At 37.9% G+C, this 27,962-nt stretch overlaps 1 protein-coding gene across 16 annotated transcripts in view; it reads right to left on the bottom strand.

The window, feature by feature from the left end:
* tjp1a (tight junction protein 1a) overlaps positions 1-27,962 on the bottom strand; it is a 164,174-nt gene that overhangs the window by 37,774 nt on the left and 98,438 nt on the right. For all 16 annotated transcript variants that reach the window (XM_051898749.1, XM_051898736.1, XM_051898742.1 and 13 more), the window contains 5 exons: positions 3,588-3,644; positions 1,983-2,107; positions 1,750-1,852; positions 870-1,173; positions 499-602 (listed from right to left, as the gene is read on the bottom strand). In XM_051898749.1, coding sequence (XP_051754709.1) covers positions 499-602; positions 870-1,173; positions 1,750-1,852; positions 1,983-2,107; positions 3,588-3,644 — 693 coding nt within the window. The remainder of the gene's footprint in view (positions 1-498; positions 603-869; positions 1,174-1,749; positions 1,853-1,982; positions 2,108-3,587; positions 3,645-27,962) is intronic.

The following is a 27,962-nucleotide window of genomic DNA, read 5'->3' as shown; positions in this document are numbered from 1 at the left end:
GTTAAAATACTGATTCTGCTCAGAGGGAACCGATTGTTTTTTTTTAAAGATTTTTAGTGTTCTTAAATGGCACTGTACCTAAAGGTGCTTTAAGCTAAAAGATTTCACTGAAACAAACATGCTGAGAGATCACACTGATCTGCCCTAGTCTCAGCAAACAGACATTCTTCATTTATCCATTGAGAAGGCTTTTGAGGTGCTTTGTCTGTCGATCCTTTCACATTTTCACAGCAAGCACTCTATACATAGGAAGATGAAAGCTGAGAGCATGACAGATGAACTTGGAGTGGTTTTCATGACTTTAAAGGGAGCCAAATGTTTTTTAAACTTTTCATCTGTCAAAAATGTACAAAGCCAAACATCCTAATAGGAACAGAAATACAAAGTAGGAGAATAAGCCATTGGTAAAGATTTTCAAAGCAACAACACAAATATCGGTACCCTAACCCTTCTTTTCCTATAACCAGCTTCATATGATCCTTTCCAGACATCGCTTACCTTCAGGACGACGTCTCCCTCTTGTATGTTGCCGTCACGGGCTGCAAGGCTCTCAGGAGAAATGTCCTTTACAAAGATGTGGCTGGCCAGACGCAGGCCATATTCTGCACACAACAGAAAATACACACACGAATGAACAAAAACAGAAATAATCTTACTACTGAGTAACTAACTACAGACATAATCGGACTACTGAGTAACTAACTACAGCACTGTTCTTGTTGAAAGCACCCTGTGGCTATTTATGCCAGTAGACTAATCACAGCTATTAGCTAATATACAACAGCCTTTATTACACCTGTTTACACATTCTAATATGTTTGCTAAGTGCTCTGGTGAAGCCATCAATAGTAATTAATAGGTTTGTCCACCTTCATTCTTGCGGGACTTGACGAGTGTGACTTTGGAAGGTCGCGGTGGGACGTTGGACGCAACTGATCGCCTGTCTGAGCGTGGGGAAACACTCCTCTCACGAGAATTACTATGGTCCCGCCTTCCGGCACTGCTGCTGCGTTCGTTTCTTCTGCTCGTGCCTCCACTCGCTCCCCCTGCACGTGCTGCTGGACCTTCATAATCATCCTCTTCAGTGTCGTCTTCTTCCTCTTGCTCTGACATAGTCTCTCTGTCTCCCCCTCTACTTACTGGAATCTGCACCTTCCGCTTTCTGCGAATAGTCTGAACACAGAATATATTAACTTATTAATACAATGAATATGATATTTTTAACATATTAAAAGATGTTATTACAACATATTCTTAACAACAGCAAGAACAATAGTCAATCATAAGTTATGTACACCATTATTACACCGCTCTCTGGAATAGCTGAATCTGATTGGACAAGCACAACAATTTGTATCTGAAAGTAACACTATTGTATATCTAACCATACCATTTGTATCACAGAAACACTAAAAGACTGATCAACCTCTGCACCTTTTTTTTTTTTTTTTTTTATGTAGTCCTAAAGGTCGATCCTCATGAAAGAAGGACAAAAATAAAGAGTGTCTAGAGATTGACTAACAGCTCCTGTACACACACGAAGACAAATACTCCGCAATACTGCAGTTTGACTCCCAGCATTCCTCACTGATTAATGTAAAGCTCAGTCATGATAGATCACCTACACACCCTGCCTGCCTCAAGTTCTTCCATCTTCCATCACAGCCCACTACTCACATCTTAAGTCCAGATAAGACTCAAGGTTGTACAGGACTGATGCAATGTACGAGGGATAATGATGTAACTTACAATTTTGGCATTCTTTCCACTTTTCCTCAGCTGCTGAACAGCGTAGGCATGCTCCACATTGTCCATGGAGACACCGTTTACCATCACCACTCTGTCATTCTCTCTGTAGACAAAAATAAATATTTTTGTGAAGAAAAGAAAAATATAAATGCATTATATGAATATATCTATCCTCTAATTTTTTTAACACACACACACACACACACACACACACACACACAAACACATCTTACTGTAGAAGGCCCTCTGCTGGTCCTCCTTTGAGCACATCTGAGATCACTATAGAGGTCTCTCCGCTCTGAAAATGAGGGTTGTCACGTCCCCCTGATATTGCAATTCCAAACCCGAAACCTGGTGCCTGCAAAGGACATGCACATATACACACACACAGTGTAAAGTGATTTCCTGGAACTCACAGCATATCTTTAAATTATCAAATTACATGGACAGAATGATGAAGACAACTATGTAGGTTACTCTGTGAGTATGTGTGTTCTTGTGTGTATGCAATGTCTGGCAACTTTTCAATCTCCCAGGTGTCTAAAGCTCTGAGCTCTCAATCTTGCACTCAAGCAATCAAATAGAAAGGCAGATAAGAGTGAAAAGGTAGAGAATGACAGACAGACTCCAGACAGATGGCCAGAGGGCAGAGCTCTGTTCAGAGCCTTTCCTGATGTCACTGGGTGTTTTCACACACGCACTGGTCTGTTCTACCTCTCACTGCCATCCAAACCATCTGGCCTGTGTGTTCTCTAAACAAACAGCTATAAATCATATTAAGAGCCAGAGCAGGCGAGGAGCACATATAATCACATGGGAGAAAAATAGTCTTGTTTTTTTTTTTGTGCGCATTGTAACAGAGGCATCCATGTAATACTGTTATGACACAGCTAAAGAGATTCCACCTATAATAAAGCCCCCAGTAAAAGGCTTAGTGCTTATACACCTGTTATCTCGTCTAGGTTGTCAGTACATCAAAAAGCGGGTCACAGAGGGACTGACTGAACTGAAGTTTAATACAGACATCATGTTATGAAACCGATCCAAGATTTGTGTAAGTGACCGTAGTATTCTGACTCTTACAGAAGGAGGGGCTTAAAAAAAATACTGTGCCCAACTGACTGTTGCATAATCTCTCACTCTTTTTCAGACTCTGGTTTAGATGTGTTTGAGCCTAGGAACATGCAGGATGAGGAAAAGGAACAGGAAGTGGAGCAGAGCAGGAATTTTGTCCTCTCACACACTGCTTCCTGCCATCTGGGGGATCGGCTATTGTGTACTCAATGACCACACATCCTGTAACTAGCCATCCCAAAAGAGAAGAGAGGGGAGAGGGAGGAAAGAAAGACAAAAAGATAAAAGAAGGGCTGCACTGATATTAGAATTCCAAGCCAATAATTCTTTTCAAGATAAATGGCCAGAATCAACATAAGATACTTTAACTGAAAATATTTAATATGATAAAATACTACTAGTACTAATAATGATTAATTAATTAATTAACTAAATAAAATCAATCATTTTAAATAAATTCATTTAAATATATTTCATTTTAAGATTTGCTAAAGATTACATTTAACTGCTTTTAAAGCATTAGATGATGGCATAGTTAATGTACATATTTAATATATGTATGTGTGTGCGTGTGTGTGTGCGTGCGTGTGTATAAGCATACGCAATTAAATATTTAATTTTGACCGATACTGAAAAATAAAATATAAAAAATTGCTAGTATCGCTTGATAACATATGATACTGAAGTCTGATTTGATCGAAAGAAAAAGAAAGAAAGAAAGAAAGAAAGAAAGAAAGAAAGAAAGAAAGGTGTTCAACACTCACCCTGTGAAGAGTCACCGTGTGCTGTTCCCATATTACAGTTTCCTCCATTGTTGTACTCTGTGAGAAAGACAAAGAGAAATCAGTTAGGACAAAGTCTAAGCACAGAGAATGAGTTTGTATCAGCAGGTATTTCTCCTCTTTGTCAATGGTACAAGGTGATTTTACTCTGACCTCTATGAGCTGCAGGAATTAAGCATATTTACCAAACCAGTTCTCTATGCTTGAAATAAATCTGTGTGTGTTGGTCTGAGTAAAGCTTGTCACAGGGCTAAACAGTGCTACAAAGCTAACTATGGTCATGAGCACCGAAAGCACACACACATACACACACACACACACAAAAACACACAACTGAAACAACAATACTACAAACACTGGAACAGCTATAAACAGTATCTGCTATCCTCATTTTAGCACAGGAGCATAAATGAGGCCTGTAAACTCAAAGTGCAAACCAAGTTAGGTTTCCTTTTTTAATCACTGAAATTTCGTATAATTTTACAGCATGTTCCTAATAAAAGCATGTGATTAAAGTCTGACACTATTAAGAAAAAAATACATATGGGTTATAAGACAGGAGAAAAACCCATGAAATAAAACAGAATGATGTGATCACTATAGGAACACCTGACCGGAATGCCCCACTTTTCCTGACTGACCGATCAGATGACAGCTGTCCAACTCAAGCTTGAACATAAGAACATGTCTCTGCCTTAAACGCAAACATCATATAAACAAACTGATGAAGTCAGAGGAGACAGAGAGAAAGAGAAAGAGAGAGAGGGAGTGATAAAGACAAGGAGAGAAAGAGCAGAAGGTATTTATTTATAGCTCTAACCCTGAGCTGAGGTGAACGGTTTGTGCTCCTGCTCCTTCACCCCTGTACTGTACATGCCAGGCTAGATAAATTATTACAGTATGTCTGGGAGCTCCAAAACAGACTCAAGCTCTAATGGTGCACACACTGTATCCCCTGGTTTCACAGACAAGGCTTAAGCTAGTCCTACACTAAAATGCATGTTTTAACTGAAAGCAACTTGTACTGACATATCTTAAAATATGTCAGTGCCAATGTTTCGACTTAAGATGAACACCAGTAATGTTTTTTTCTAGTGTACGTTTATAAAAAACTGAGGTCTAATCCTGTCTTAGGCTAAGCCCTGTCCGTGAAACTGGGCCTATATGTCTCATCTGCAATGATCAAATTGTATTATATCACAAACATATACAAAGGTCTGAGATTACTAGTGAGTTTAAGTGAAATGCCTGCTATTTTGCCTTGTTCTAATTTATTACATTTTACTAATTGCAAATTATATTAGTAGAAAAAGAAAAAGGTAAATTAAAAAAAACAAACAAACAAGAATACAGAAGTAAACAATTTACAATATTTTTACATGATAATGAGTGATCGCATCGGAAACTTGATCACAATTAAATTTATTTGATTCAAAATTCTTCTCAAATATGTGTCTCTTGAAAAATATGTATACATATAATAACAGTTATTGTGTTAGACTTTCTCATCGTCTGTCATTTTGATGGACAGGGTCATAAAAATTCTATGATAGTCTATTATTACCCATCATTTTAATTTTCAAATTTTAATGACAAGACATTTAAAGGATTAGTTCACTTTCAAATGAAAATTAGCCCAAGCTTTACTCACCCTCAAGCCATCCTAGGTGTATATGACTTTCTTCTTTCTGATAAACACTCTCTGAGATATTTTAATAAATATCCTGATGCATCCAAGCTTTATAATGGCAGTGAGCGAGGATCCACGAGCAGGAGCTGAAGAAAGTGCTTCCATCCACATCCATCCATTATAAATATGTGCTCCACACGGCTCCGGGGGTTAATAAAGGCCTTCTGAAGCGAAACAAGGCATTTGTGTTTAAAAAAAATAATAAAAAAAAATCCATATTTAATAAAGTTATGAAGTAAAATATCTAGCTTCCGCCAGACCGCCTTCCGTATTCAAGTTACGAAGAAAGTGTAAACTTTGATTGCTTGAACTGCAAGAGTTTTACACTTTCTTCGTACGTTAAATACAAAAGGCGGTCTGGTGGAAGCTATATATTTTACTTCATAACTTGTTAAATATGGATGTTTTTTTACACAAACGCATCGCTTCGCTTCAGAAGGCCTTTATTAACCCCCCGGAGTTGTACACCCCCCGCGTGGAGTACACGTTTATGATGGATGGATGTAGACGGAAGCACTTTCTTCAGCTCATACTCGTGGGTCCCGTTCACTGCCATTATAAAGCTCAGATGCGTCAGGATATTAAAATATCTCCGATTGTGTTCATCAGAAAGAAGAAAGTCATATACACCTAGGAAGGCTTGAGGGTGAGTAAAGCTTGGGCTAATGTTCATTTGAAAGTGAACTAATCCTTTAATATTGATAGTTTTCATTCACATTTATATTTTTAATCATGAACTTTCAGGACCAGCAAATAAGCTAGAGTATCATGCATTTATTTCTTTATGAAAAGAACAGATGAACAGAGACTGTGGGTCACTTTTCATGTTCAACACCACACAACAAAGCAGATTAATGTTTGCTTGTTATTTCCACAGTGACAGCGGAGGCCACTACAACACAACCTTTGTGCCTGAACAGGCAAATATGAACAACTTAACATTACAAAATACAATTACAATTAAAATATGCTAAAGGCACAGGCTGGACAAAGACGTCATACACTGAGATCAAAGACGAGACAAAATAGACAAAATCTTTGGTAAAAAAATAAATAAAAAAAAACAAAAAAAAAACAACAACACCACCACATAAAATAAAAATATTACAATATTTATAATTATGTTTAAATCTATAATACCACCAAAACCATCGTAAAATATATGATGAATATTGTATATATCACACACTCCTTGTGTGCTTTACATCCCACTTAAACATCCAGCATATCTGCACTGCAAACACAGTTTAACCCCTCTGACCTGTTTACCACGCTGCTCAGCAAGCACCTCATTCATGGTCCTAATTGGCACAAAGGCAATATTCAGTTCATGCCCCCATTTCTACTCTTCTCTCTCATGGTCAGGCTTTATTGTGAGAGAATCTGACCCATTTGAAAGGCATCCACCTCCCACAATCTCACCGTGCCTATCTCCCCTCCTCTGACCCTCATCCAACACATTCCTTTTCTGTATCTGTAGGGTCAGAGGTGCTGGATTCATCGAACTGTAAGAGCCAACAGCAGGGGCCCCAACCATGAGAAAAATGCCCATGCAGTGAGCCATGTGACAGACAGAGAGAGAGAGGCCTAGGGGGTCTTGTCCTTGGTGGCGGATGAACAGCAGACTGTTCAGGCTTCAGAAGAATGGCCCCTTTACGCCTGCGTGAAAGCTGAGGCAATGTCAGGACTGGAAACGGTAAAGGCTGGAATACACTACATGACTTTTGCCCAGATTTTTGCCCCGATTTACAGTCTGGATGAGCTGACAGATTTCACAAAAAAAAAAAAAAAAATCATGTAGTGCATGATGGGCACAGACTCTAATTTTTTAGCTTCAGATTATGAATCCATCCAGTTGGAGGATATCAAACATTTTTTATATATTTTGAGTCGATTTTAGAACTCATTGTTTTCATGAAAAGTCATGTAGTTTTACTGATTCTGGTTCTACTTAACTATTCCATTAATGAGTTTTTCAGCAGGGTTGAGGAATAAAGAATGGACAATAGTTGAAGAAAAAAAGTCCCTCTGCAGCTAGTTGTCAAATGATTTCAATGGCATATCATTTAGCAATAAGGCATAAGAGGCCAAACATGTTTATATACAAATATTACATGTGGGTGAGCAGCCAAAATGGTCAAAGCAGCAACATCCACCTCTGGCTCGGTTTACTCCTATCATTTAGATCAGTCTCAAATGAAACGCCATTTACACTTCCTCAGGGTTTCCAGTCTTCACTGGTCTATTCATGAAAGAAATAATTCACTCAAAAATTCTGTCAGCATTTATTCACCTTCATGTAGTTCCAAATCCATAAGACTTGATCATTTCTGAAACAAATCAAGATATTGTTAATGAAACCTCAGAGAATAAATCTCATTGGTTCTCATGTCAAACAAACATGTTTGAAATTCCGTTCAGCATTTTTCATGTCGTCTATATATGTGCACTGAAGAAGTTTATATGAATAATAGCCTAAATTAAATCTATTCATTATATAAAGTGATTGTGTCTCTTCATAAAACATGGATTAAACTGCTTGATTCATTTGAATTACATTTACAATGTATTCAAGAACTTTTGAAGCAGACGTTTTTGTGTAAAGGTCATTAAGGTTTCATTTAAAATATCTTCACGTGTGTTTTGAATACAAACAAAAATCTTATGGGGGTGAGTAATTGATGACAATTTTCATTTGTGAGTGAACTCTCTCTTAACTCCAGGAATCTTATCCCTGCTGAGAAAACATATATGGAAGCTTATGGTCAGAAGTATGTCTGTGTTCAGGTAACAGTCAGATGGGAGAGTCACTCCACAGTGCTAAGCACTTTAGATTCTCTAATCTGATGAGATTATCTTTTTATTAATCACAACAACACAGAGCTAAGAGTAAACACACTATTCTGAAACCTGAGCTGTGCGAAGCTCAACAGAGATAAAACCTGACTCCTAAAACACTTCTTCAGAGGAACCTCTGCGGATAATTAAAATTCCACTTACTATATTCCTGCAAAAAGTTTTTGAATCCACATTAACCAAAAAGCAGTCTAGTCCATGCAAAAGTAGGGCTGTGCGATATCGATAATGAATGATCACGATAAATGTCAAATCTTTATTTCTTTCAAGTTTAAAGGCAGATTTTTGCTCCTAAGTGAAAGTTGTAGAAACCAGACAGTTAATTGTGGTTTTGAACTGACCTTTACTGTCAGAGCATGACAAACACTTATCAAACAGGTGAACATTTCACAAATCTGAGGTAGAACATTCAAAACATTTCTGAATTCTTTACACTTTTCCAGTCATTTCTCCTTAACAAAATAAATATCTTAATATAAAAATTAATTTTTCTTAGTTTCTGCATGTTCTGACGGGTGATATTGTTTCAAGCTATGAAACAGGTTTGTGTTGCCTGAATTTGATGACATGTATCTTCAGCACAGTTTGCAGTGCAGGCTGCAATATTAATAATATTACATGTTTTGTCTCTAAGAAATGCACATTTGACAGCAGCTTGAGTTGACAGTAGTGGTAGCTTGAGGCTTGAGTTACGACGCAGATGTAAATTTATGTTCATTAACAAAAACGGTAACTGTAAATATTGCAACAACCTCATTTTTATATGGTAAAATTTAAATATTCTGACTGCTTGAGTTTATTAAAATTATCCATTGGTCATCCATAGTAGCATACTGTACATTTAGATGATAACCACAGTTAAAACCACACATATAGCACCTCAATACCATGGTAAAAATCAATGTAACTATATGGTTTCTATGGTATCTGCATGAAAAACAGTAGCCTAAATACATTTAATATAAATGCACAAATGCTATAGTTTAAATCACAAAAATACTGTAATTATATTCCATTACTCCTTTGATACATTTAATATGTCTACATTAATAATAAAAATCGATATGAATATCCCACATTTCTGCCACAATACCATGATGCAGTTAGTGTTACTACAGTAAATACATGATAAATGATGGCGATTTGTAAATTAAAAAGCCTTCTGTTTTGTTGCACAGTGTTTCTCCTGTTTGTCAGCGCTGTTTCATCTGGCTTTAAACTAGTTTAAATCACTTAGACATTTGTGTTCTTCACTGAATTCAAGCGCTTCTCACTGGGTCTCACAGTGCTGTTTAGTGGTCGCATGAACGAGACCGATCAGTGAGTAAACGCATCAGCTCTAGGTAAGCTTGTGTCACGCTGACATTTTAATTTTGAGTCGAGTGAATAAATGGTCTGTGTACCGCACCATTCAATTGACTTTCGTTCTGCTTTTGGCGCATAAACTTTATCAAACATTTATTGAACTCTTGATATTGTTTTATTGAGGAAAATTATATTGCGATAATTATCGTCATCGTTTTATCGCCCAGCCCTATGCAAATTGAAAAAGTAAATTATTTTTGCAGCCAAACTTAAATCTCCTGAAAGCAAAACAAAACAAGGTCTCTATTTGCAGGACAGAGTCCGAAACAGCCGTGATCTAATAATTCCCTACAAGCAGCAGCAAACAAAAAGCCTTTCTTTAGCAAAAACGCCTGGGTATATTTATACATTCACGTTTGTTCAGGCCTGAGGCCTAGTAGTGCTGCGCCAAGAAACAAAAAGCAGGCATGGGCAGTCCCGCTCAAAGCCAAAGAATTGTTCTGCTGCTAAAGAGAGTCTTTGTTTCAAGCAGACCTCAGACCTGCCAGAAAGCAAGTAGGGGTTCAAAGAGACCAGATAGGCAGCTAATAGTGAGCTCTGACAGCCAGGTGAAACTGAGAGGCTTTTTAGTAGATCAGCAGCCATCTTTTCTGGGCCAACAGCTTTGCTAAAATGGGCAGGCAGCTTGAAAGGTGGTGTATCTCAGAGAGATTTCTCTCTGGATCAATAAAACTGGTACGGATAAGCAGTTTCAGGGTGTTTGCTAGTAAGCTGCTGCACTCATAGCTGTTAAATAATGAGTGTTCTGGTCATTAGACCCGTCAGCACACTAAAACAGCACGACTATAATTTACAGTCTAAATAAAGGTTTCTGCAGAGTGTTTCAAACAATACTGACTGGTTTGAAATGCAGTAGGGAGGTCCACTAGTAGTTGAGCGTGTAAACTGAACTCTCTCTCTCAAAGAACATTCCAGCGAAATCTTTCTTCTCACGCCTACATCAAATAAATACACACGTATATTAACACAACACAGCCTGGCTTGCTTTCCTGTGAGAAATCTCAGCTGCCAAAGCCACTGAAATTAGAGCTATCTCAGGAAAAAAAATTGAGAAATGTGTTAGTATGGAGGTGATAATAAACAACAGATATAAGAGCCGTAACATAGAACTGCATAAGAGACTTCAACCTAAACCACTAATATATTATTGATGTACAAATGTCAGCATGATAAAAGCCACACATGTGCATGACCATTTTCCACATTAAAGCACAAATTACTAACTTCAAATAAAAATTTTAGGGCAAGACATGTTAGGTGAAATATTGGCATCTACTGCACCAATTTTAAGAGTGACAATCTTAGTCTTTGACTGCCTGCTAAAACTTAAAGCTCATTTCTGCTCAAATCTCCTTTCGGTTAAGGTGCTGACCATGTCCTTTCTGCTTTGACCAGGGAATGATCCATTAGCCTTACTCTGGAACAAACCCAAACAGGATAACCTGGGGCAGAAACAGCTAAACAGTGATTTGGTGAGGTCATAAACATCACCTACAATACTGAATCTGTGCAGCTGTTTTAAGAAAGTTGTGTGTTTAGGAAGGAACAGTTGACCGTTGACACCAGTGTGAGAATGGAGCCCTGATTGGACAGGACAGGACGCAACCAAGAGCTGGAATTTACAGCAGGAAGCTCCTTCCTGTTTGCAGGGAGTATTTTCAACTTTGAAAGAAAACACCCATCTCATCACCTTGAATCAGTTCAAAATTAATGAAAGCAAAATGCTATACAACACAAAACAAGTGTGAATAATTAGAACCTTAAAGAATTATTCAATTAAAGACCAAATCAGGCTCTAACCTCGAAAACCTTGAAATTAAAAAGCAGGGTAATTTATTTTGTAAATTATTTTACAAATTATTTTACAAAGCAGGGTAACACTTTATTTTACAGTGTCCTTGTTACACGTTACATGTAGTTACTATAGTAATTACTATAAATTGTGTATAATTACATGCAACTAACCCTAAACCACACAATAATCCTAATCCGGTAACACTTTATTTAAAGGTGACATTACACGTTACTACATGTACTTACTAGTAATAACAGTAAATTGTGCATAATTACAATTAACTGACCCTAAACCAAACCCTAACCCTAACCATAACTTTATAGTAAATACATGTAGTTAATTAATATTACTCAGTACTTATTTGAGTAAGTACAATGTAACTACATCACCTTAAAATAAAGTGTAACCCCCTAATCCTAACCCTATAGTAAGTACAAGTACTTAATTCTTATTACTCAGTACCTAAATGTATAATTACACTGTAACACAGACACCTTAAAATAAAGTGTAACCCAAAGCAGCATAAGCAAAAACATGTTCACCATTCTATTTGTCATTTTATGACTCTTAAGGTAGTCCTACAGTTTCCCTTTGTAGATGCTATGTGTCCTTCTATGTGTCATTTACTTTTTGAAACATGGACCTGAAAGAGGGTTACAAGGGTGGCATTTTGGAACAGGGCCTATGCCGGCAATTACTGAGTGCACTAGAGACCAGAGAGATTTTAGACCGTATTTACATTGCAAGCTGAAATGTACATATACAACAATTTTTCACAAATCAACAATGAAATCAGTTGTGCTGCTTAATATTTCGAATGAATTAAAAGCCGTTTCAATTTTTTTCAGGATTTTTTGATGAATAGAATGTCCAAAGTAACAGCATTTATTTGAAATAGAACTTTTTTTAAGTCACTTTACTGTCACTTTTGATCAATTTAATCAAATTTGATCAAGCTGCAGTAGTCTTCAGAAGTGTCACCTGATATGACTATTTTGCATGTTCTTTCTCTTATTAAAAAATGTTTGAATAGTTACATCACCAAGCAGATTGATTAGTGTACCAGGCTGAGCACAGATGAGCAAATCAAGACAATCAAAGAAGTACAGAGGAGGTTGGTCCCTGAAGGGGCGAGGGGCAGCCCAGCATCCTAAGGCTGGCATCCTGGAACTGCCCTGCATGATTCACACACAGAAATTACAATGCATTCACTACCCTCACCTTAGTGCCAAGAGTTTTTTTACACCAGACCAAGCCTGTTAAATCAAGTCGGCTAACAATGATGAAAAATTTACGAATAAGACGGGAATCACATATGAGAGGTTAGTTGTTGGTCAGATGGTCAGATATCAGCTGCATCAAAACCATATCTGAAAGTGACCAACCTCATGTGTGTTTTCGCTAAGGACACAAGGGGTGTAACGGTTCTTGGTAAAAAAAAAAAAAAAAAAAAATAAAACCATACCGTTCTCCACCCACGATTCGGCACGCACTTGCACTGCAGTTATCTCAAATCTGACGACACATCTATAATATGGCTGGTTGAAAAAAAAAAAAAAAAAAAAATGCGTAAAACAGTTACTCTAATGTACGTTTCTGTTGATGGATATGCTTTGCATGCGTTTCACTTGAGAAGCCATCCAATCAACTGTTAGTATGTAAATCTGTTGTTGACATCACAGGTCCTCACATGCTGGTGTGTTGCAGTTCAGCATGGCAAGCGAAGGAGACAAGCCGCTGATAGAGCCACTGCCTGCATTAAATAAATCTCCTATCTGGGAACATTCTGGCTTCCCAATACGTTAAAACAGCGATGGTCAAAAAAACGTGGGAAAAACAGTCACTCTTTGTAAACTTTGCTCGATGCGAGTGCCATATGCTCCAATGTGACCAGTCATTTATGTCATCATCACAGTATTCAGACAGGCACAAAACAAAAACAAAAACGCTGGGCAGGGCTCGACAATAAGGACTATTCGATGGCAAGCCTGAAAGACACTCGGGACAATTGACGGAACTGTCACTGTCCCGAACGGGCCAGTGGTGCATCATCACAAAAGTCATTTGCACGTTTTAAGCATTGCCAATTTAATAATTCGAGCATAAGAAAGAGAACTCACCAATGCTGTGCGAGAAGTTTTGTGCACGTGCACACACATCCGAAGCGTGAACACGGAAACCCGTATCTCAGACAGCGCATGAATACTAAATTGATTGCTTTCACGTCTTCTTGTGCTTCAGCGAACAAATTTACACAAAAATCACATCAACATGCCAGTCTTGGCAAGAATCCTAGTAAACATAGTCGAATGTCTCAAATGAACATAAACAGTCAAGAAAAACAAAGCATGTGTACAGTATTAGTATATTGGATCAGTGCATTGTCTTAAAGTGACAGCAGCCTAATATTCCTGCTGCAGTCTGTTTTTAATGTTATTCAAACAACAAACGAAATCACTCACTGCTCTTGAATGAATAACTTTTGTAAATTTGATAAGGATTCATCTATATTTAATTTATATAGTGAAGACTATGCAGTGTTATTTTACATTTGACTACTTTATACAATTTCTGTACCTGAAAAATACTGTTAGACCTACCTGAAAAAACTAAAACCATGAGTAATTTGAACCATTATACCCATAGTAGACAGGCATGCAATGTGATCCGATCTGTGCCTGGCTTCTAAAAAACGCAATTGGTTGACAGTGTAAATCCAGCCTTAGTTACACAAGAGGCCACCTTTACTGCAGCCCATCCTGCAAAGCCTAAACAGTGATCCAGTCAATCTAATGACTTCACATGCCTTGAGCCACCACACACTGCAGATGTTTTCTGAGGACAAGCCTCTTCATTCCATTCCCAAATTGATCTATTGTTTTCCCTTTTTTTTCTTCTTTTTTTAATTATGGAATGCGAGAACATTCACAAATTCTGAATTTGTAACCCATTTGGAGACAGAAGTCTCATTGTTGAATGTGGGAAATGGCATAATCCCCTCTGCTGCAGAGTGTAACACTCACAGTTTGGTGGTAGTTGGTTGAATCAGGTTAATAAAGATCTGTGTGTCGCTCCATGCATTTCTTCGTCTTGGCGCAGATCCATACAGACTGCAACGGTGTGCTGTACACTTGCACGTTTAATGTAAATCCACACAGAAAGAGTCAGGTAGCCGGGGGCGGTGCGTGAGCAGAGCCAGTTCCTCCAGCGTGCAAAAGATCCTTCATTAGAATGACAGACAGGAACTCCACATGTTCTTAGGATGGATGTAAACTTGCGTCAGGCAGTGAGATATGATATCCAGAAAAAAAATACCCTCTGCAGTAGTAGTTTCTCACAGCTTCTTCCTCTGTACGTGCAGTGTGTGTATGCGTGCATGCATGTGTGTGTGAGAGAGAGAGAGATTGCATGAGGAAGGGAGGGAGAAACACACCCACAATGTGTCGTGGGGGTGTTAGTGATGGGGGAAATGAGACACCATTGCTCATGCTCAGCCCTGGACTGTGTGCAGTCTGCTACTTACAACTGCAAAACACCCATACATATAGATACCTGCAGCTTATTTATATTCATGCTGTCTACTGCAGTACACTGCACCATGAGTGTTTATTACCAGGACACACACACACACATACACAAATGAGGGATCACTTTAATGCTCAAAGGGCACTATGTTAGATACAAATCATGCCAATTCGATGATTTCAAATGCAAATTTGTGTTCACACTTGGCAAGTTTGGTTCGATTAAAACTAAATCTTGTGCAATTGCTATGTTTGTGCGGTACATTTGTGTAAGTGTGAACGCTGCCATCCAAACCTTGGTGCACACCATACAAGCGGACCAAGACCGCGGAAAAGGTGGGCCTCTGTCCGCTTCCAAATGAACTTGGAACTTGGTGCGGTTCGACTGAAATATGAATGCAACACAGACCAAAGACATCTGCAGGTGAACATCTCATGTGCTCCAGGAGAACATGAGGACTACATGAAGCATCACAGCAAAAAAAGTCAAGGTGTGCTGGTTAGAATTGCACATTAGCTCCTGCAGGTACATGTCATAAGAACACTATCTAATTCTGTAGGCATCTATAAGTAGCTTCGATAATATTTCATTAGGGATGCACGATATATCGGCCACCATATCGGTATCGGCCGATATACGCTCATTTTTAATGTTATCGTTATTGACCCGATAAGAAAATTAGACTGATATATTAAAGCCAATAAATAACGGATTATTTCCTTCAGCTGAGACACTTCCTAAACAGCAACGCACAACATTAATAACTATGTTCGGGACTGTCATACCATTATAATGAGAACACTATTGTAATAAAATGTTGTGAATTCTTTGGGTTTAGTTGCCGTGTTTCAGCGTGCTGATATGGGAAGTGCGCAGCCACAACAGGAGTTACACATTCTGACTAGCATGTAACTTGGTTCAAGTTCACTTGTGCTTTTGCATCATTTTGTGCAGATATAAGTTGTAGCATTATGTTTATGTTGTATAAATACATGATTAATCTAATATAGGATGCGTTTCTTTGAGTTAAATCGCCCGCTAACAAAGCTCTTCAGTTTCCTGGTGTTGATTCAGCTCTTCAGCTTCAGCACACGCAGCTCAAACAGCAATACACTACATTAATAACTATGATTGATTATGAACTGTATTATACATAAAATTATAAAGAGAACACTATTGTAATAAAATGTTGTGAATTCTTTGGGTTTAGTTGCCGTGCTTCAGTTACTAACTGACTACCAGGTAATTAGTTCAATTTCACTTGTGCATTCGTGTCATTTTGTGCAGATATAAATTGTAATAATTTATATTGTATAAATATGTGATTAATAATTTATACAATGAGTTAATTAACCTGCTAACAAGCGCTTTAGTTACCCAGTGTTCATTCAGCTCTCCAGCTTCAGGGCACACAGCTCAAACAGCAATATTTCTTTTTCAAAAAACTGATGCATTTAACAAGCACTTTTATTTTTCTGGTATCATTGTCATCAACAATGTGTTAATTCAAATTAATTAATTTTAATTAAAATCATTTCATTCATTGTCTGTGAGGAGGCTATTCCATTTTATTTATCCATGACATGCACTGCAAGTTTTCCAATGAATTTTTTTTTTTTTGGATAAAGAAAGTGCAAAAAAAAGTGCTTGGGACATGGCTTTTAATGGTGAGACTTTTGTTTTTATAATTAGGCTCTCAAAAATCATATATATTTAGATAATAGATTTATCGACCAAACTACCATTATCTGCTTTCAAATATAAATAATTATCGGTATCAGAAAATTTAGCCAAAAATCAGCCAAAGATTAGTGCATTCCTATATTTCATTATATTATAATGTTGTTTTAATGTTGTTGTTTTTTTTTTTACAACCAATTATTTTTGAAGGGCTGAAATGTATAAAACGTGAAAGCCGTTTATATGGCTCCATGCCTGTTGGGTTTCATATTACAGCTTAGAATTCACTAGTGAAGGGTTTAGGATTGTGCACATTCTTGTTATGTCATTAGCCAATCAGCATTGTTAGGTCACTTCCCAACAGTGAAATCCTCTAAACTTGAGTAAAACACACACAGAGACATGCATCAGGTGTTTAGTTATTTGCACATCTTTCTGCAATTTGCTGATCTGATCATAAATAAAGCATAGATTCTCTAACCTATATTCACAAAGAAGGGTCAGCAGGATTATTTTCTGTTCTTCTGTGTTATTTTTAAAACATGCTAAGGTCACATGATTTTTTTTCCCTGTTTCCTCACAATCTGCTTTGGTCCCTGGGCTGTGCCCTGAAAAAGCTGTACAAACTCTCTCTCTCTCTCTCTTCAAACAGGCACACAAACACACACTCATAACACACTGGCACACATACACACAGGCCAAATCCATCTTAAACGCAGTAATCCTTTAACAGTTGGATTCAGAGGGGCTCTGTGTGCATCTGTTCTGCAGACCTATGATTCTCTGCTCTGTCAGCTTCCTGCTCTTTGTGCTAATGATGACATAGAATGTCAACAATTTAGTGTTAAAATGTATGAAATGCAAAAAAAACGTCCAATATAAAAAAATAAAAAAAATTGCTGATACACAAATATATGCAAGGTCCTCAGCACAGATCACATTTCAAGCCTGAAAAGGTATATTCCAGAGAAACAGGAAGGTTAGTTTATGCAAATTTCAGAGTAGCTGTGATCCACAATTTCTTGTGATTACGTATTTAGTAGGAAAAAGAAGAAAAGCAGACTGTTTGAACATTCAAAAAACAGTTTCTTAGGACTGAGATCACAAAGATGGCAAAGGTATAGAGCTGTCATTAACGATTATTTTGGCAATCAAGTAATCAGTTGATTATTTTGACGATTAATCAAGATTTTTTTTTTTTTTTTGTGGTAATAAAAATAGACCTAAGCAAACAATATCCTTTAAAATGACTTAAAATACATGTATAATATTATATTCTGCATAATTGGATGTTTTTAAATAAACACTGACAAAAACTATACAAGTTTTAGGGCTGGAAAATATGATGATATATATATAAAACATTGATATAATTGATCACCCTGATTTAGACCTACCTATATTGTATTTATATAAAGCGTTCACAGGCAAATTTGCTTTATGTAGCTTTCCTGATGGGAAAGTAATGTCAATGCATACCCTCTATTATAACAAATGCCTGCAGAAGACGCTAACAGCCTGGTGATTGTTGTTACACTTTACATCATGATCAAATCCTTGTTTATTATTGGCCAAACGACATTTAATTACTTAATCTTTAACATTTTGCCACTTCTTTATGATAGAAATGCTACAGCCACAGTAATTTATTGAACAAGAACTTTTTATAGACATCAAAACATGCTAACTCTGAGCGAGGGTTTTTACTTTTTTTTTTAAATCGCGATAAACAACCGTTCTTATATTTAGAAAGATATTGATGTATTCTCTTGTTATATGTTTATAAACGATTTACCTTACAAATCTGATGAAATGGCGCACATTGCGTTCCCAGATGAACCTCCCAGACACACTCCACACATATAAATAATAACAGTTCATGTGGAGCAGCATTTACTGTGAACGCTCCACTCTGAGACGCACATAAACTACACACATGAAAATACTTAAAGGGCATACATATTAAACCTGCAGAGCATATTTTTATTTAATTGAATTGCTGCCTTTGTGAATTCACAATAGCACTATGCTACAGTAGTATGGTTTAATACATCGTGCAGCTTTAGAAAATGGTCTAATGATGCGGTTCATGGATTCTCGTCCGTGGAATGCGCCACTTCCGGTATTTGCTTGTTACTTGACATGGGTAAATTGCAATCGAGGATTTTTTAAAATTGAGCACTCAAATTTTAAACAAGGAATCGTGACAGCCCTACAAAGGTGTTCAATTTTGAAAAAGACTTAGGCCCGTTCACACCAACAACGATAACTATAAAAGATAACTATAACAATAACTATATTAGCATCCACACCAGTGGACAATATTGTTCTCTTTATTCTAAACGCGTGCTTGTCTGCCGCTTTAAATGCTTGAGCTCGTTATAGCAGGATGGCTTCTGATTGGCTGTCAGTGTTTTTATTGTTCATCAGCTGGAAAAAAATGTTCTGAAAGTGATTCCAACGATATGGTTTCTCTCTGCCGTTATCGTTATAGATGTGGTGTGGACTCTGGTAGTCTTTAAAATTGAGAAAGAGAAGTTGATGTGAACAGGCCTTTAGAGAGCCAACAAAGAAAATCATTGTCCCATCTCCTACACTGCAGTTTTCAGCTGGATCTTTTCACTTTCATCAAATGAAGCACAAGAGAGAAGCCACTGCAGTCAATAAATCTAAAGACACATATTAAATCCTAACAATCTGCCCATTTATACTCAGTTCTTCCTACTGACTCGGCTTAAATAGCCACTATGTAGGTGTGAATCTCTGGCCTTAGAGACAGAAAAACTGAGTGGTGGGTTTAAAGGGATAATTCACCCAAAAATGAAAACTCTGTCATCATTTACTAACCTGATTTTGTTTCAAACATGCATGACTTTCTTCTTCTGCACTTACCCAAAAAAAAAAAAATAATAATTCTTCTCTGCATTTCTTGGATACCAACATTCTTCAAAACATCTTGTTTTTTTGTTCCGACATGAGGGTTTGGAACAACATGAGGGTGAGTAAATGATGACAGTAAATTTAATTTTGGGGGGGGCACTATCCCTTTAATGTGCAGCTTCAGATTTTCAGGGACAAAACAAAGCAACATTGCACCCAAACAATAAAACTGATCCTATAAATCAAAGGCAAAGTTGATACACACTAGCCAAGATGTATTATATTATCCACAGGATGCTGAGGGGGAGAAAATGAGAGAGCGACAGAGAGAGACAGAGAGACATCTAATCTGGTTAAGCAGTTCTTGACAATCAAAGTCTAAAAATAGCCCATGGCAGCCGTGAATGAGCTGGAGAAAGAAAGAAAGAGTGAGAGAGACAGTAAACAGAAAGACAGGGCGATGGGGAGGGGGTTGTTGCCACTGCCTCTGTTGTACTCCAGAAGCTTTCGAATTTAAGCATGCAGGATCACTGTCAGCCAATCAGAAGCAGGCACCTCCTGTGGAACAGCGTGCCAGCAGGGTTCTCATGATGTCATAATAGTAAGCGTAACCATGGTGACTTTATCTGTTTCTCTTGCTGGCTCCCAGCGGACAGAGCACCTTTCAAACCGCTACACACGTGGACCTCACAGACAACATACTCTCATATTGCAGTAGTAAAGATTTCCTGGCTCTTCTGTCGTTCTTGTACAAAAAAGCTAATGAATTTAAGACTAGAGGCAACAGTTTTATTCTGAGCCATGATCCTTGGCTGCACCTTTACAACTCATATTCATTCATGTGATTCTTTTAAGACCTATTAAAAGCATTAAGGCTGATGTGTGTAGTTCCTGCATCACTATAGACCCTGCTCCTCAAGAGCCAGGCTGCATCTGAAAACTTAAAAATGCTTCCTTCGGAAGATGCATTTCAAGGTAGGAGGCACATCCGAATCTAATGTTAGCTTCACTTCCTGTCTGACCTTCATCTGATTTATTTTTGAAGGCAGCATAGATGTACCCTTTGCTGTCTTTGATATCCCACAATCCTTTCCATTCTCTGACAGTTGAGCTAAAAAATAAAGATGGCTTCTGAAAGTTGCGGTTGGTGGTCAGTTTGTGTGTAAATTTCTGTTTTTGATCAACGTTTTCCACTTCTCATGTCATTTCCAGCGAGAAATTACTATTGTAGTAGTAATTAAATATTTGCTTATTTATCACCAAAGTTCGCTTTATTTTGGTGTAGATCATTAAACTGTTACGCTGCCTTGGTTTTGTGAGGTGTCTTCGTGCACAAACGCTGAATACAAAGTCATTGCCTGATAAGGCTGCAAGGCAACTAGTCAGCTGCCTACTTTCGAACGCAGCCTTATCATCCAGCAGAGTTCAGCCAGAGATTGTATATTATAGGGAGATGAGAGGGTCTGTATCTCTTACCATTGAAGAAAGTGTAACGGCTAACCTAATCACTTGTGGCACCTCTCAGCCTATTGTGTAATGGCAGTGACATCAGTGCCTGCCGTTCAAAACTCCTTCCCTGTGTACCGCCTATGCGTACCGCCAGAGCCGGAGCGTTAGCATTAGCCATTATGCTTTTTTGGCTAAAGGTTGCAGGCTTGCCTTCCAGTGGCTTTGGTTCAGCTCCATTCCTAATCAAACACACCTGAAGCAGCTAATCAAGGTGTTCAGGGTTACTTAAAAATTAAAAAATTATGGCAGGTGTGAAGGAGCCGGGAACTGAACTCTGCAGGAAGGTAGCCCTCCAGGAGCAGGGATGGACATTTTTGAGGTATCTCTGTATATTTTAATGGCATTGCTGTCGAAGAGTAATGCCAATGAACGATAACGGTCTGTTTATTCTAAGCTCACACGCTGCAGTTACAAAAGGTGTACAATATGTTTTTGCTGTTCTTGTTGCATTTACACAGCTTTAACCAGCAGATGTCCTCAGCATGCTATGTTTTGAGCAAATAGCTAGTGTAATCGATCTAATCTAACAGTGAATTTAGCTGACGAAGTCAAAATAGTGGAATAAAAACAACGCCTAGTCTTTTTCACTGCAACTTCAAAGGAGGCAAGACAATGTTGTTGAAACTTGCGCTGGATACCTGAGGTAATTTTATGTTACACTGTTTGCTAGCCTGGCATAATGATCTCATCGTTAATACTTCTCACCATTTATTCCGAGGGTATGACCGACTGTTTTCCATATATCTATTTATTTTAAAGTATCCTTGAAAAGGGGGTTTGAATTGTCAAACAGTGGAGGCTTTTCTGGACCTCGGCGATTAACTTCTCAATGTCGTTTTAAATGCACAATTTTAAATGCAGAAACCCTTAAATTCTAATGGATTCTGATTGGCTGTCAGTGTTTTATCGTTCAACAGCTGGAAAAAAATAATTCTGAAAGTGATCCTGATGATATTGTTTCTCTGTATCGTTATCGTTTTCGTTATAGCGGTGGTGTGGACTCTTCTATTCTTTTACATTTAGAACGATTATTAGAACGATATCTTTATCATTATAGTTATTTTTGTTGGTGTGAACGGGCCTTAAGAACACAATGTAAAATAGTAAGCACTAACTGCAAGACCATGTTCCCATGTTTAACTAACACAGCAGACAGACTGACTGATGTGCAAAGAGGAAGTAGAAATAAAAATATAAAAACCTCTAATCCTGTGCACTCGGATTAAAAAGTTAATCTCCACAACGCTTCTCTTAAAGGTCCTCACAACCTAAGAAAGGCTGTCATCAGCAAAAAAACACCAGCACACCAGCACACCACTAACATACAAGTACAGGAGACTGACCTCCATCACACACCTTGTGTCTGGCATCTCAAGAAGGCTTCCTGAATGATTTGCGCAATATGCTAATGTAAACATTTTTAGTAGATCTACAAGCACCTGTACAGTCTCGCTACACAAAGTGAGATATCATATATGAGATCTAAAGAACAACTCGAATGAAGCAAAACTGCATAAAATACCTCAGGGGTTAGAGCTGAAATGATTGTCAACATTATCAAAAAATGTTTGATGTTGAATAGACTTTTGATTTGGACTTTTGGGCCTGCAATAACATGGTTTGACCAGTGGGGTGCTGTATCGCAATACTATAATGCAGCCCTCCTGGATAAATAAAATAAATAAATAAATAAATAAATAAAAGCTGTCATATCCAGGGCTGCCAACTCTCACGCATTCAGACTCACGCAACAGACACTCCTGAGTGAAAGTTGTAAAAACCAGACAATTAATTTTGGTTTTATCAACAGAACATGTCAAACACTTGCCAAACAGGTGAACATTTCACAGATAAATACACGTTTTGTCTTTTGGAAATGCACATTTGACAGTACCTGTAGCTTTAGTTGGGTTGCAGATTAAATGTATGTTCATTATCAAAAACAGTAACCATGGTTTTTCCTGCATTGAAAATATTTTGGCGACTGCCAAAATGAATCTTTGACCTGCTGTGGCAAGCAGGGCGTGAGCTAATGAGCATCACCTGCACGCCACATCGGCGTGTCCGCTCCGTTCCCACGGCTCTGCGTTTCCACTGTCAGGCCAGTAGCCTAAAACCCGCCCTCAACACGCCTCCATAGAATGACGTCACACGACCTCATTTCAGTAGCTGATTGAAAACTAGTTAGATCGCAAAATGAGCATGACAGAAGCGAACATTGGGTCTGTACTTAAAGACTTAAGATTCTAGGGCTGCAACAACTAATCGATAAAATAGATAGTAAGCGAAAATGAAAATTGTTGACAACGAATGTCATTATTGATCAGTCGCGTCTTCCCACCGTGCACGGAAAACTTTTACCAGTCACGTCAAATAACAGTACTAAATAACGCATTTCTATGAATAAAATGCATCTAAAAACAGTAGAGGAAACAGAGTGAGCTGCTGCTGCAAAGGTACCTGATCCAAGCTACCCAAAACATGAGAAATCTAATGCATTAGCGTAATGTTTAACATGGCTTGCACTGTCAGGAGCTTTGACAGATGCGTGTGCCGTTTAATGCGTGATATGTTTCCTCAGCGCAAAACTTTCATTTAACAGTTACAAATTCACGCAAACATTTCCATTTTGCATGAAGGCTCATCCTGACAGTCTGTGTTAAACTTCAAACTTTACTGAATGTGCGTCGGCGCGCGCATGCGTGTCAAACAAATGGGATGCATTAGAGAGGGAGACAATTAATATTCCGTGCAAAAAAAACATTAATTTTGCTGAAATATCTGTTGTTGGATGTTAACTTTAGGTTTAAAAGTCAACATGTAATTAAGTATTTTATAAGAGTGGTAACAGTAAAGGGATAACTGTGTGTAACTGAATATAAATGTAAGACGTTTCTTACATTTACAAGATAAAGAAATGACAGTAACAGGTTACTGTGTCTAAAGTGAATGTGTGTGTTTCTGCAAAACATTCCTCTCATCTGTTAACACTGAGTTTGTGTTTTTCTTTATTATCTTTATTATTATCTTCATTTTTAATGTAGGGATTTAAGCTGTCTTTTTACTTTATAGCTCTTTTGACTCAGGTAAACTCCACCTTTGTTCATGACCACTCCTCAAGCCCCAGTTGGCCTGCTTTGGACCAAGGTATTCAGTAGACCAAAAACCCCTGTCTGCTGACCCCAAGGAAGCCCAACGAGGAACAATCAAGCCCCAGAAGTGACCGTGGAAATGCACTTGCCCTGGCAGGCATTAGCACACTCGCTTTTTGCCCGACAGTGGAAACATGGCTCATGACTAACTCAGTCCTCACTGCTGAGCTTCCAGCTAACTGCTTTGTGTTTAAACAAACAAGACCCTCTGATAAAACTTTCTCTTTCCCAGCATTCAACCATTCAGCATCAAGCATGTGAGCATGCTTTATTGCTGCAGTGTTTACAGGCACCCTCATAGCAAGGTCATCTGAACTCAACCAAGCATCTCTGAGCTGACAGCACAGAAGGAAAAGAGTCGGAACAGCGCACAAACTCTTCAAGTATGCTTTTCTGTATACTCACCAAAGTGTAAGACTTCCTGAAGAGCGGTTCACCCACCCCTAGAGTCAACAACCTACTAGTTCAATGGTAAAGATGTATGCATTGACTACATTCCCTCTTTCTCACTCTGACTCTCTCACACCGTCTATTTTATTTTAAGTTTGCAGTGGCAAAGCGCTGGCAGGTCAGTGATGATAACCAGGCCACAGATTCTGGCCTTGCCACAAGAGTTTTTAAATCAGCGTTGCACTGATCCAATGAGCTCTAAGAGAGTTATCTGCCCTACACACACACACACAAAACCACAGGGCAGGAATGTGCTGATAAGAAGCCAAGGCCCTTCACACTCTCTTTCTCTTTCATTCTCTCTCTCCGACTGGACTGTCATGACGTTTGTCTAAAAAAAAAAAAAAAAAAAACTGAATTCAACTCCCCAATTTGTTTATCATTAAATGATGATAATTTAGTAATCAGGTAAGCCAACACCAGTCTCAAAAGACTTCATGACCACAGATGTTAGGGACTTTGCACATTTCCAGTGATCTGTTAAAAATCTGTGAGAAGATGAAGGCCAGCTGGTCAGCAGACAGGCTGGTAAAACACCGTCTGGGCCTGTTGCTTTCCTTGTCTTTTGTTTCCTAAAGACCCAACACACATCCTCTTCACTGATCCAAAGTGTGGGCTGGAGGTGTTGATGGCTGTGCAGAGAGACTGTCAGAGTGGGTGTGAGACCAGGTTTTTCAAACCTTCAATAAAACTCATTCAGGTCATCAGCCAGTTGTTGATTCGACACAGTGCTGGGGTATGGTGTCTTGTAATTGGTTATATCTTTCAGGCCTTTCCACTAGGGCCGTGCGATACAGTTTAAAAATTTATCACGATATAATGTTTCATATTGTTCGGTATCAATAATTATTGAAAAAATTAATAACCTTTTTTTTAAAAAAAAAAGACCAGTAGAAAAAAATGTTTGAATTTAATCAATGCATTTTTAATTAAGGCAAACAACAAATAATTTTTAAACAAAACAAAATAAGTAAAATGTAAACAAATCTTTCTTAGGCTATATTTTATATGAAGATTAAAGAAATTAGTGTTAAAGGCACTAGAGCTGCACAATTCTGGATAAATTGAGAAACTTTTGTTTCAAACTGAGGTCACGATTCTGAGTGACAACTAAACAAAACAAAAAAAAACATAATTTACTAGAGGTTCTGACAAAATATTAATTGCTGCAGTCTATTTAAAAATAAATAAATATATATATATATATATTTTTTTTTTTATTTGAATTAATTATTTTTTAAAAATCTGTTTGGATGTATGATTCAATGACTCACTCTTGTTTCATTACTGGATGAATCAGTGTATTTGAAAGAATCTGTTGAATGAAGATTCAAAAATACATTTTTTTCAAATACAACACTCACTTGAAACAATGAAACAATGATTGATAAATGCACCATTTTTAGCGAGCTGACATGTGCTTTTTTATTCACAATCTCCTGTTCGCCGGCAGGTACAGCACTCATTTTCATGTGTTTGTGTGTTCTGATTTCACGTGGCGATTGCGCACCTGAACTCTACAGCAACTTGTTTGCGTGTCACTCATAGCGCGTCTGTTTGTGATCCAGGGACGGAGCGAGATTTGTTAATGCAACCGAACTTCATGACTGTTTACATTTTAATGCATTTAAGTGAAACTATATCGAGAGTTATATATCGAACATTTTTTTCTATCGTTATCGATTTAGACAAATCTTTTGTCAATGTGTTTTTAGCCTGATTATACAAGACTCAAAGAAACTGATATATGATGTTACCTAATCTGTGAGCTCATCCAGATCAGTGGCAATAGCCTCAAAAACACTCCAATCAGTGCAGTCGAAGCAGGTTTGTAGTTCCTGGTCTGCTTCTTCGGTCCATCTCTTTACAGTCCTTCACCAGATGGATACTAGGCACGGTTCTAAAGCCACACTGTCAAACCTTGACCAACGTGCCGGCTCTCTTCCTATGCTTGCGTGTCTTGGAGCGCTTAAGCAGTGCTGCTGATCTGCCAACTACAATGTCCAGCAAAATGTCAGAATAATCAAAAACCAGTAGAAGATTGGGTGGTGTGTACTGTCGAGCACTCAGCAGTTTACCTCTGGTAAATAAAAAGATAAGACAAACTAACAAAAACAATAAAACAACTGGGAGAGCTCCACAACGAGAACGCCATCCACCTTAGCACCATCTTGGTTAAGCGAAAATAGAGCCTATATATTAAAATGCTATTAGTAATTGATCAAAAATAAAATAAAATCTGTCACCTTTAGCTTGGCTACTGACAGACTGAATCTGGTTTGCTTTGAAGTTATGTTTGCTGGTTGTGTTCATCTCTGGCAACAAAAGTCTTTATGAAATTTGATGTCTCCAAAGATGAAAATATGTTAATATTGAAATGCACTACAACTATGAATAGCAGTGATATTGTTAAATAGTGTTGAAATGTGAAATAACCTTTCTATTTTAATTTATTTTAAAATGTCAATATAGTTTAAAATATCCTGTGATAGCAAAGCAGTCTAATGGATTCCTAGGTAGCCTAAGCTTTAGTGTCACACGATCCTTCAGAAATCATTATAATATGCCAATTTGGTGCTCAAGAAACATTTCTTATTATTATCAATGTTGAAAACCGTTCTGCTGCAGTTTTTTCAGCATTTCCTAATGAATAGAAATTTCAAAAGAAGAGCAGTTTTTAAATAGAACTAATTGAATATTATAAATGTCTGTCACATTAAATCTATTTAATGCATTGTTGCTGAATAAAAGTATTAATTTCTTCCCAAAAATAAAAAATAAAAATAAAAAATAAAAATCTTACTGACAAAGTTTTGAACAGGAGTAGATGATGTTAATAAATGAACAGGAAGAAAACCAAAGAACTTTCTTAAAAAAAAGTCACTAGCAGAGGCCGATTTAGTGTACAGGTTATAACTGCACGTTAACAGTCATAATGTTAAGTTTTGTATACAGGAGGTGGTGAAATAATTTATTAGATATTGTCTCTATTATGTCCATGTTCTGAGCTCTGTGCTGATGACCAAAACGAGGCTGTTCCCACATCTGAATTCCACAGCCAGAGTCTGTGATGCAAAACACACACACATACAGAACCACAATGATGTGTAACTGTACAACAACAGCCTCATTCAGCAAGGGGTGCCTTTGTCAGGGTGTGTAAGAGAGAGAGTGAAAGAAAGAGAAACAAAGGGAGGACAGGGGCAAAATGATCAGTGAGAGCAGAAAGAGGATGATAAATAGGACAACCTTGGTGCTGCTTATATCCCAGACCCACAGAAACCGCAGTCTCCCCGGACAGGCCTCCTAGCTGAGGGTCACGTGACCAGTCCGAGATCACTCAAAGGAATTCCCAAGCTCTTACAGGCGGCATTCTACACCACAATGCCTGTGTTGTGACTCAAGATAGACAACCAGAGAGTTAATGAGGTGCAGCTAACACTAGATTAATTCCC

This window comes from Ctenopharyngodon idella, chromosome 7 (assembly GCF_019924925.1).
Source record: "Ctenopharyngodon idella isolate HZGC_01 chromosome 7, HZGC01, whole genome shotgun sequence".
Taxonomy (NCBI): domain Eukaryota; kingdom Metazoa; phylum Chordata; class Actinopteri; order Cypriniformes; family Xenocyprididae; genus Ctenopharyngodon; species Ctenopharyngodon idella.
This window is presented reverse-complemented; position numbering and strand designations above follow the sequence as displayed.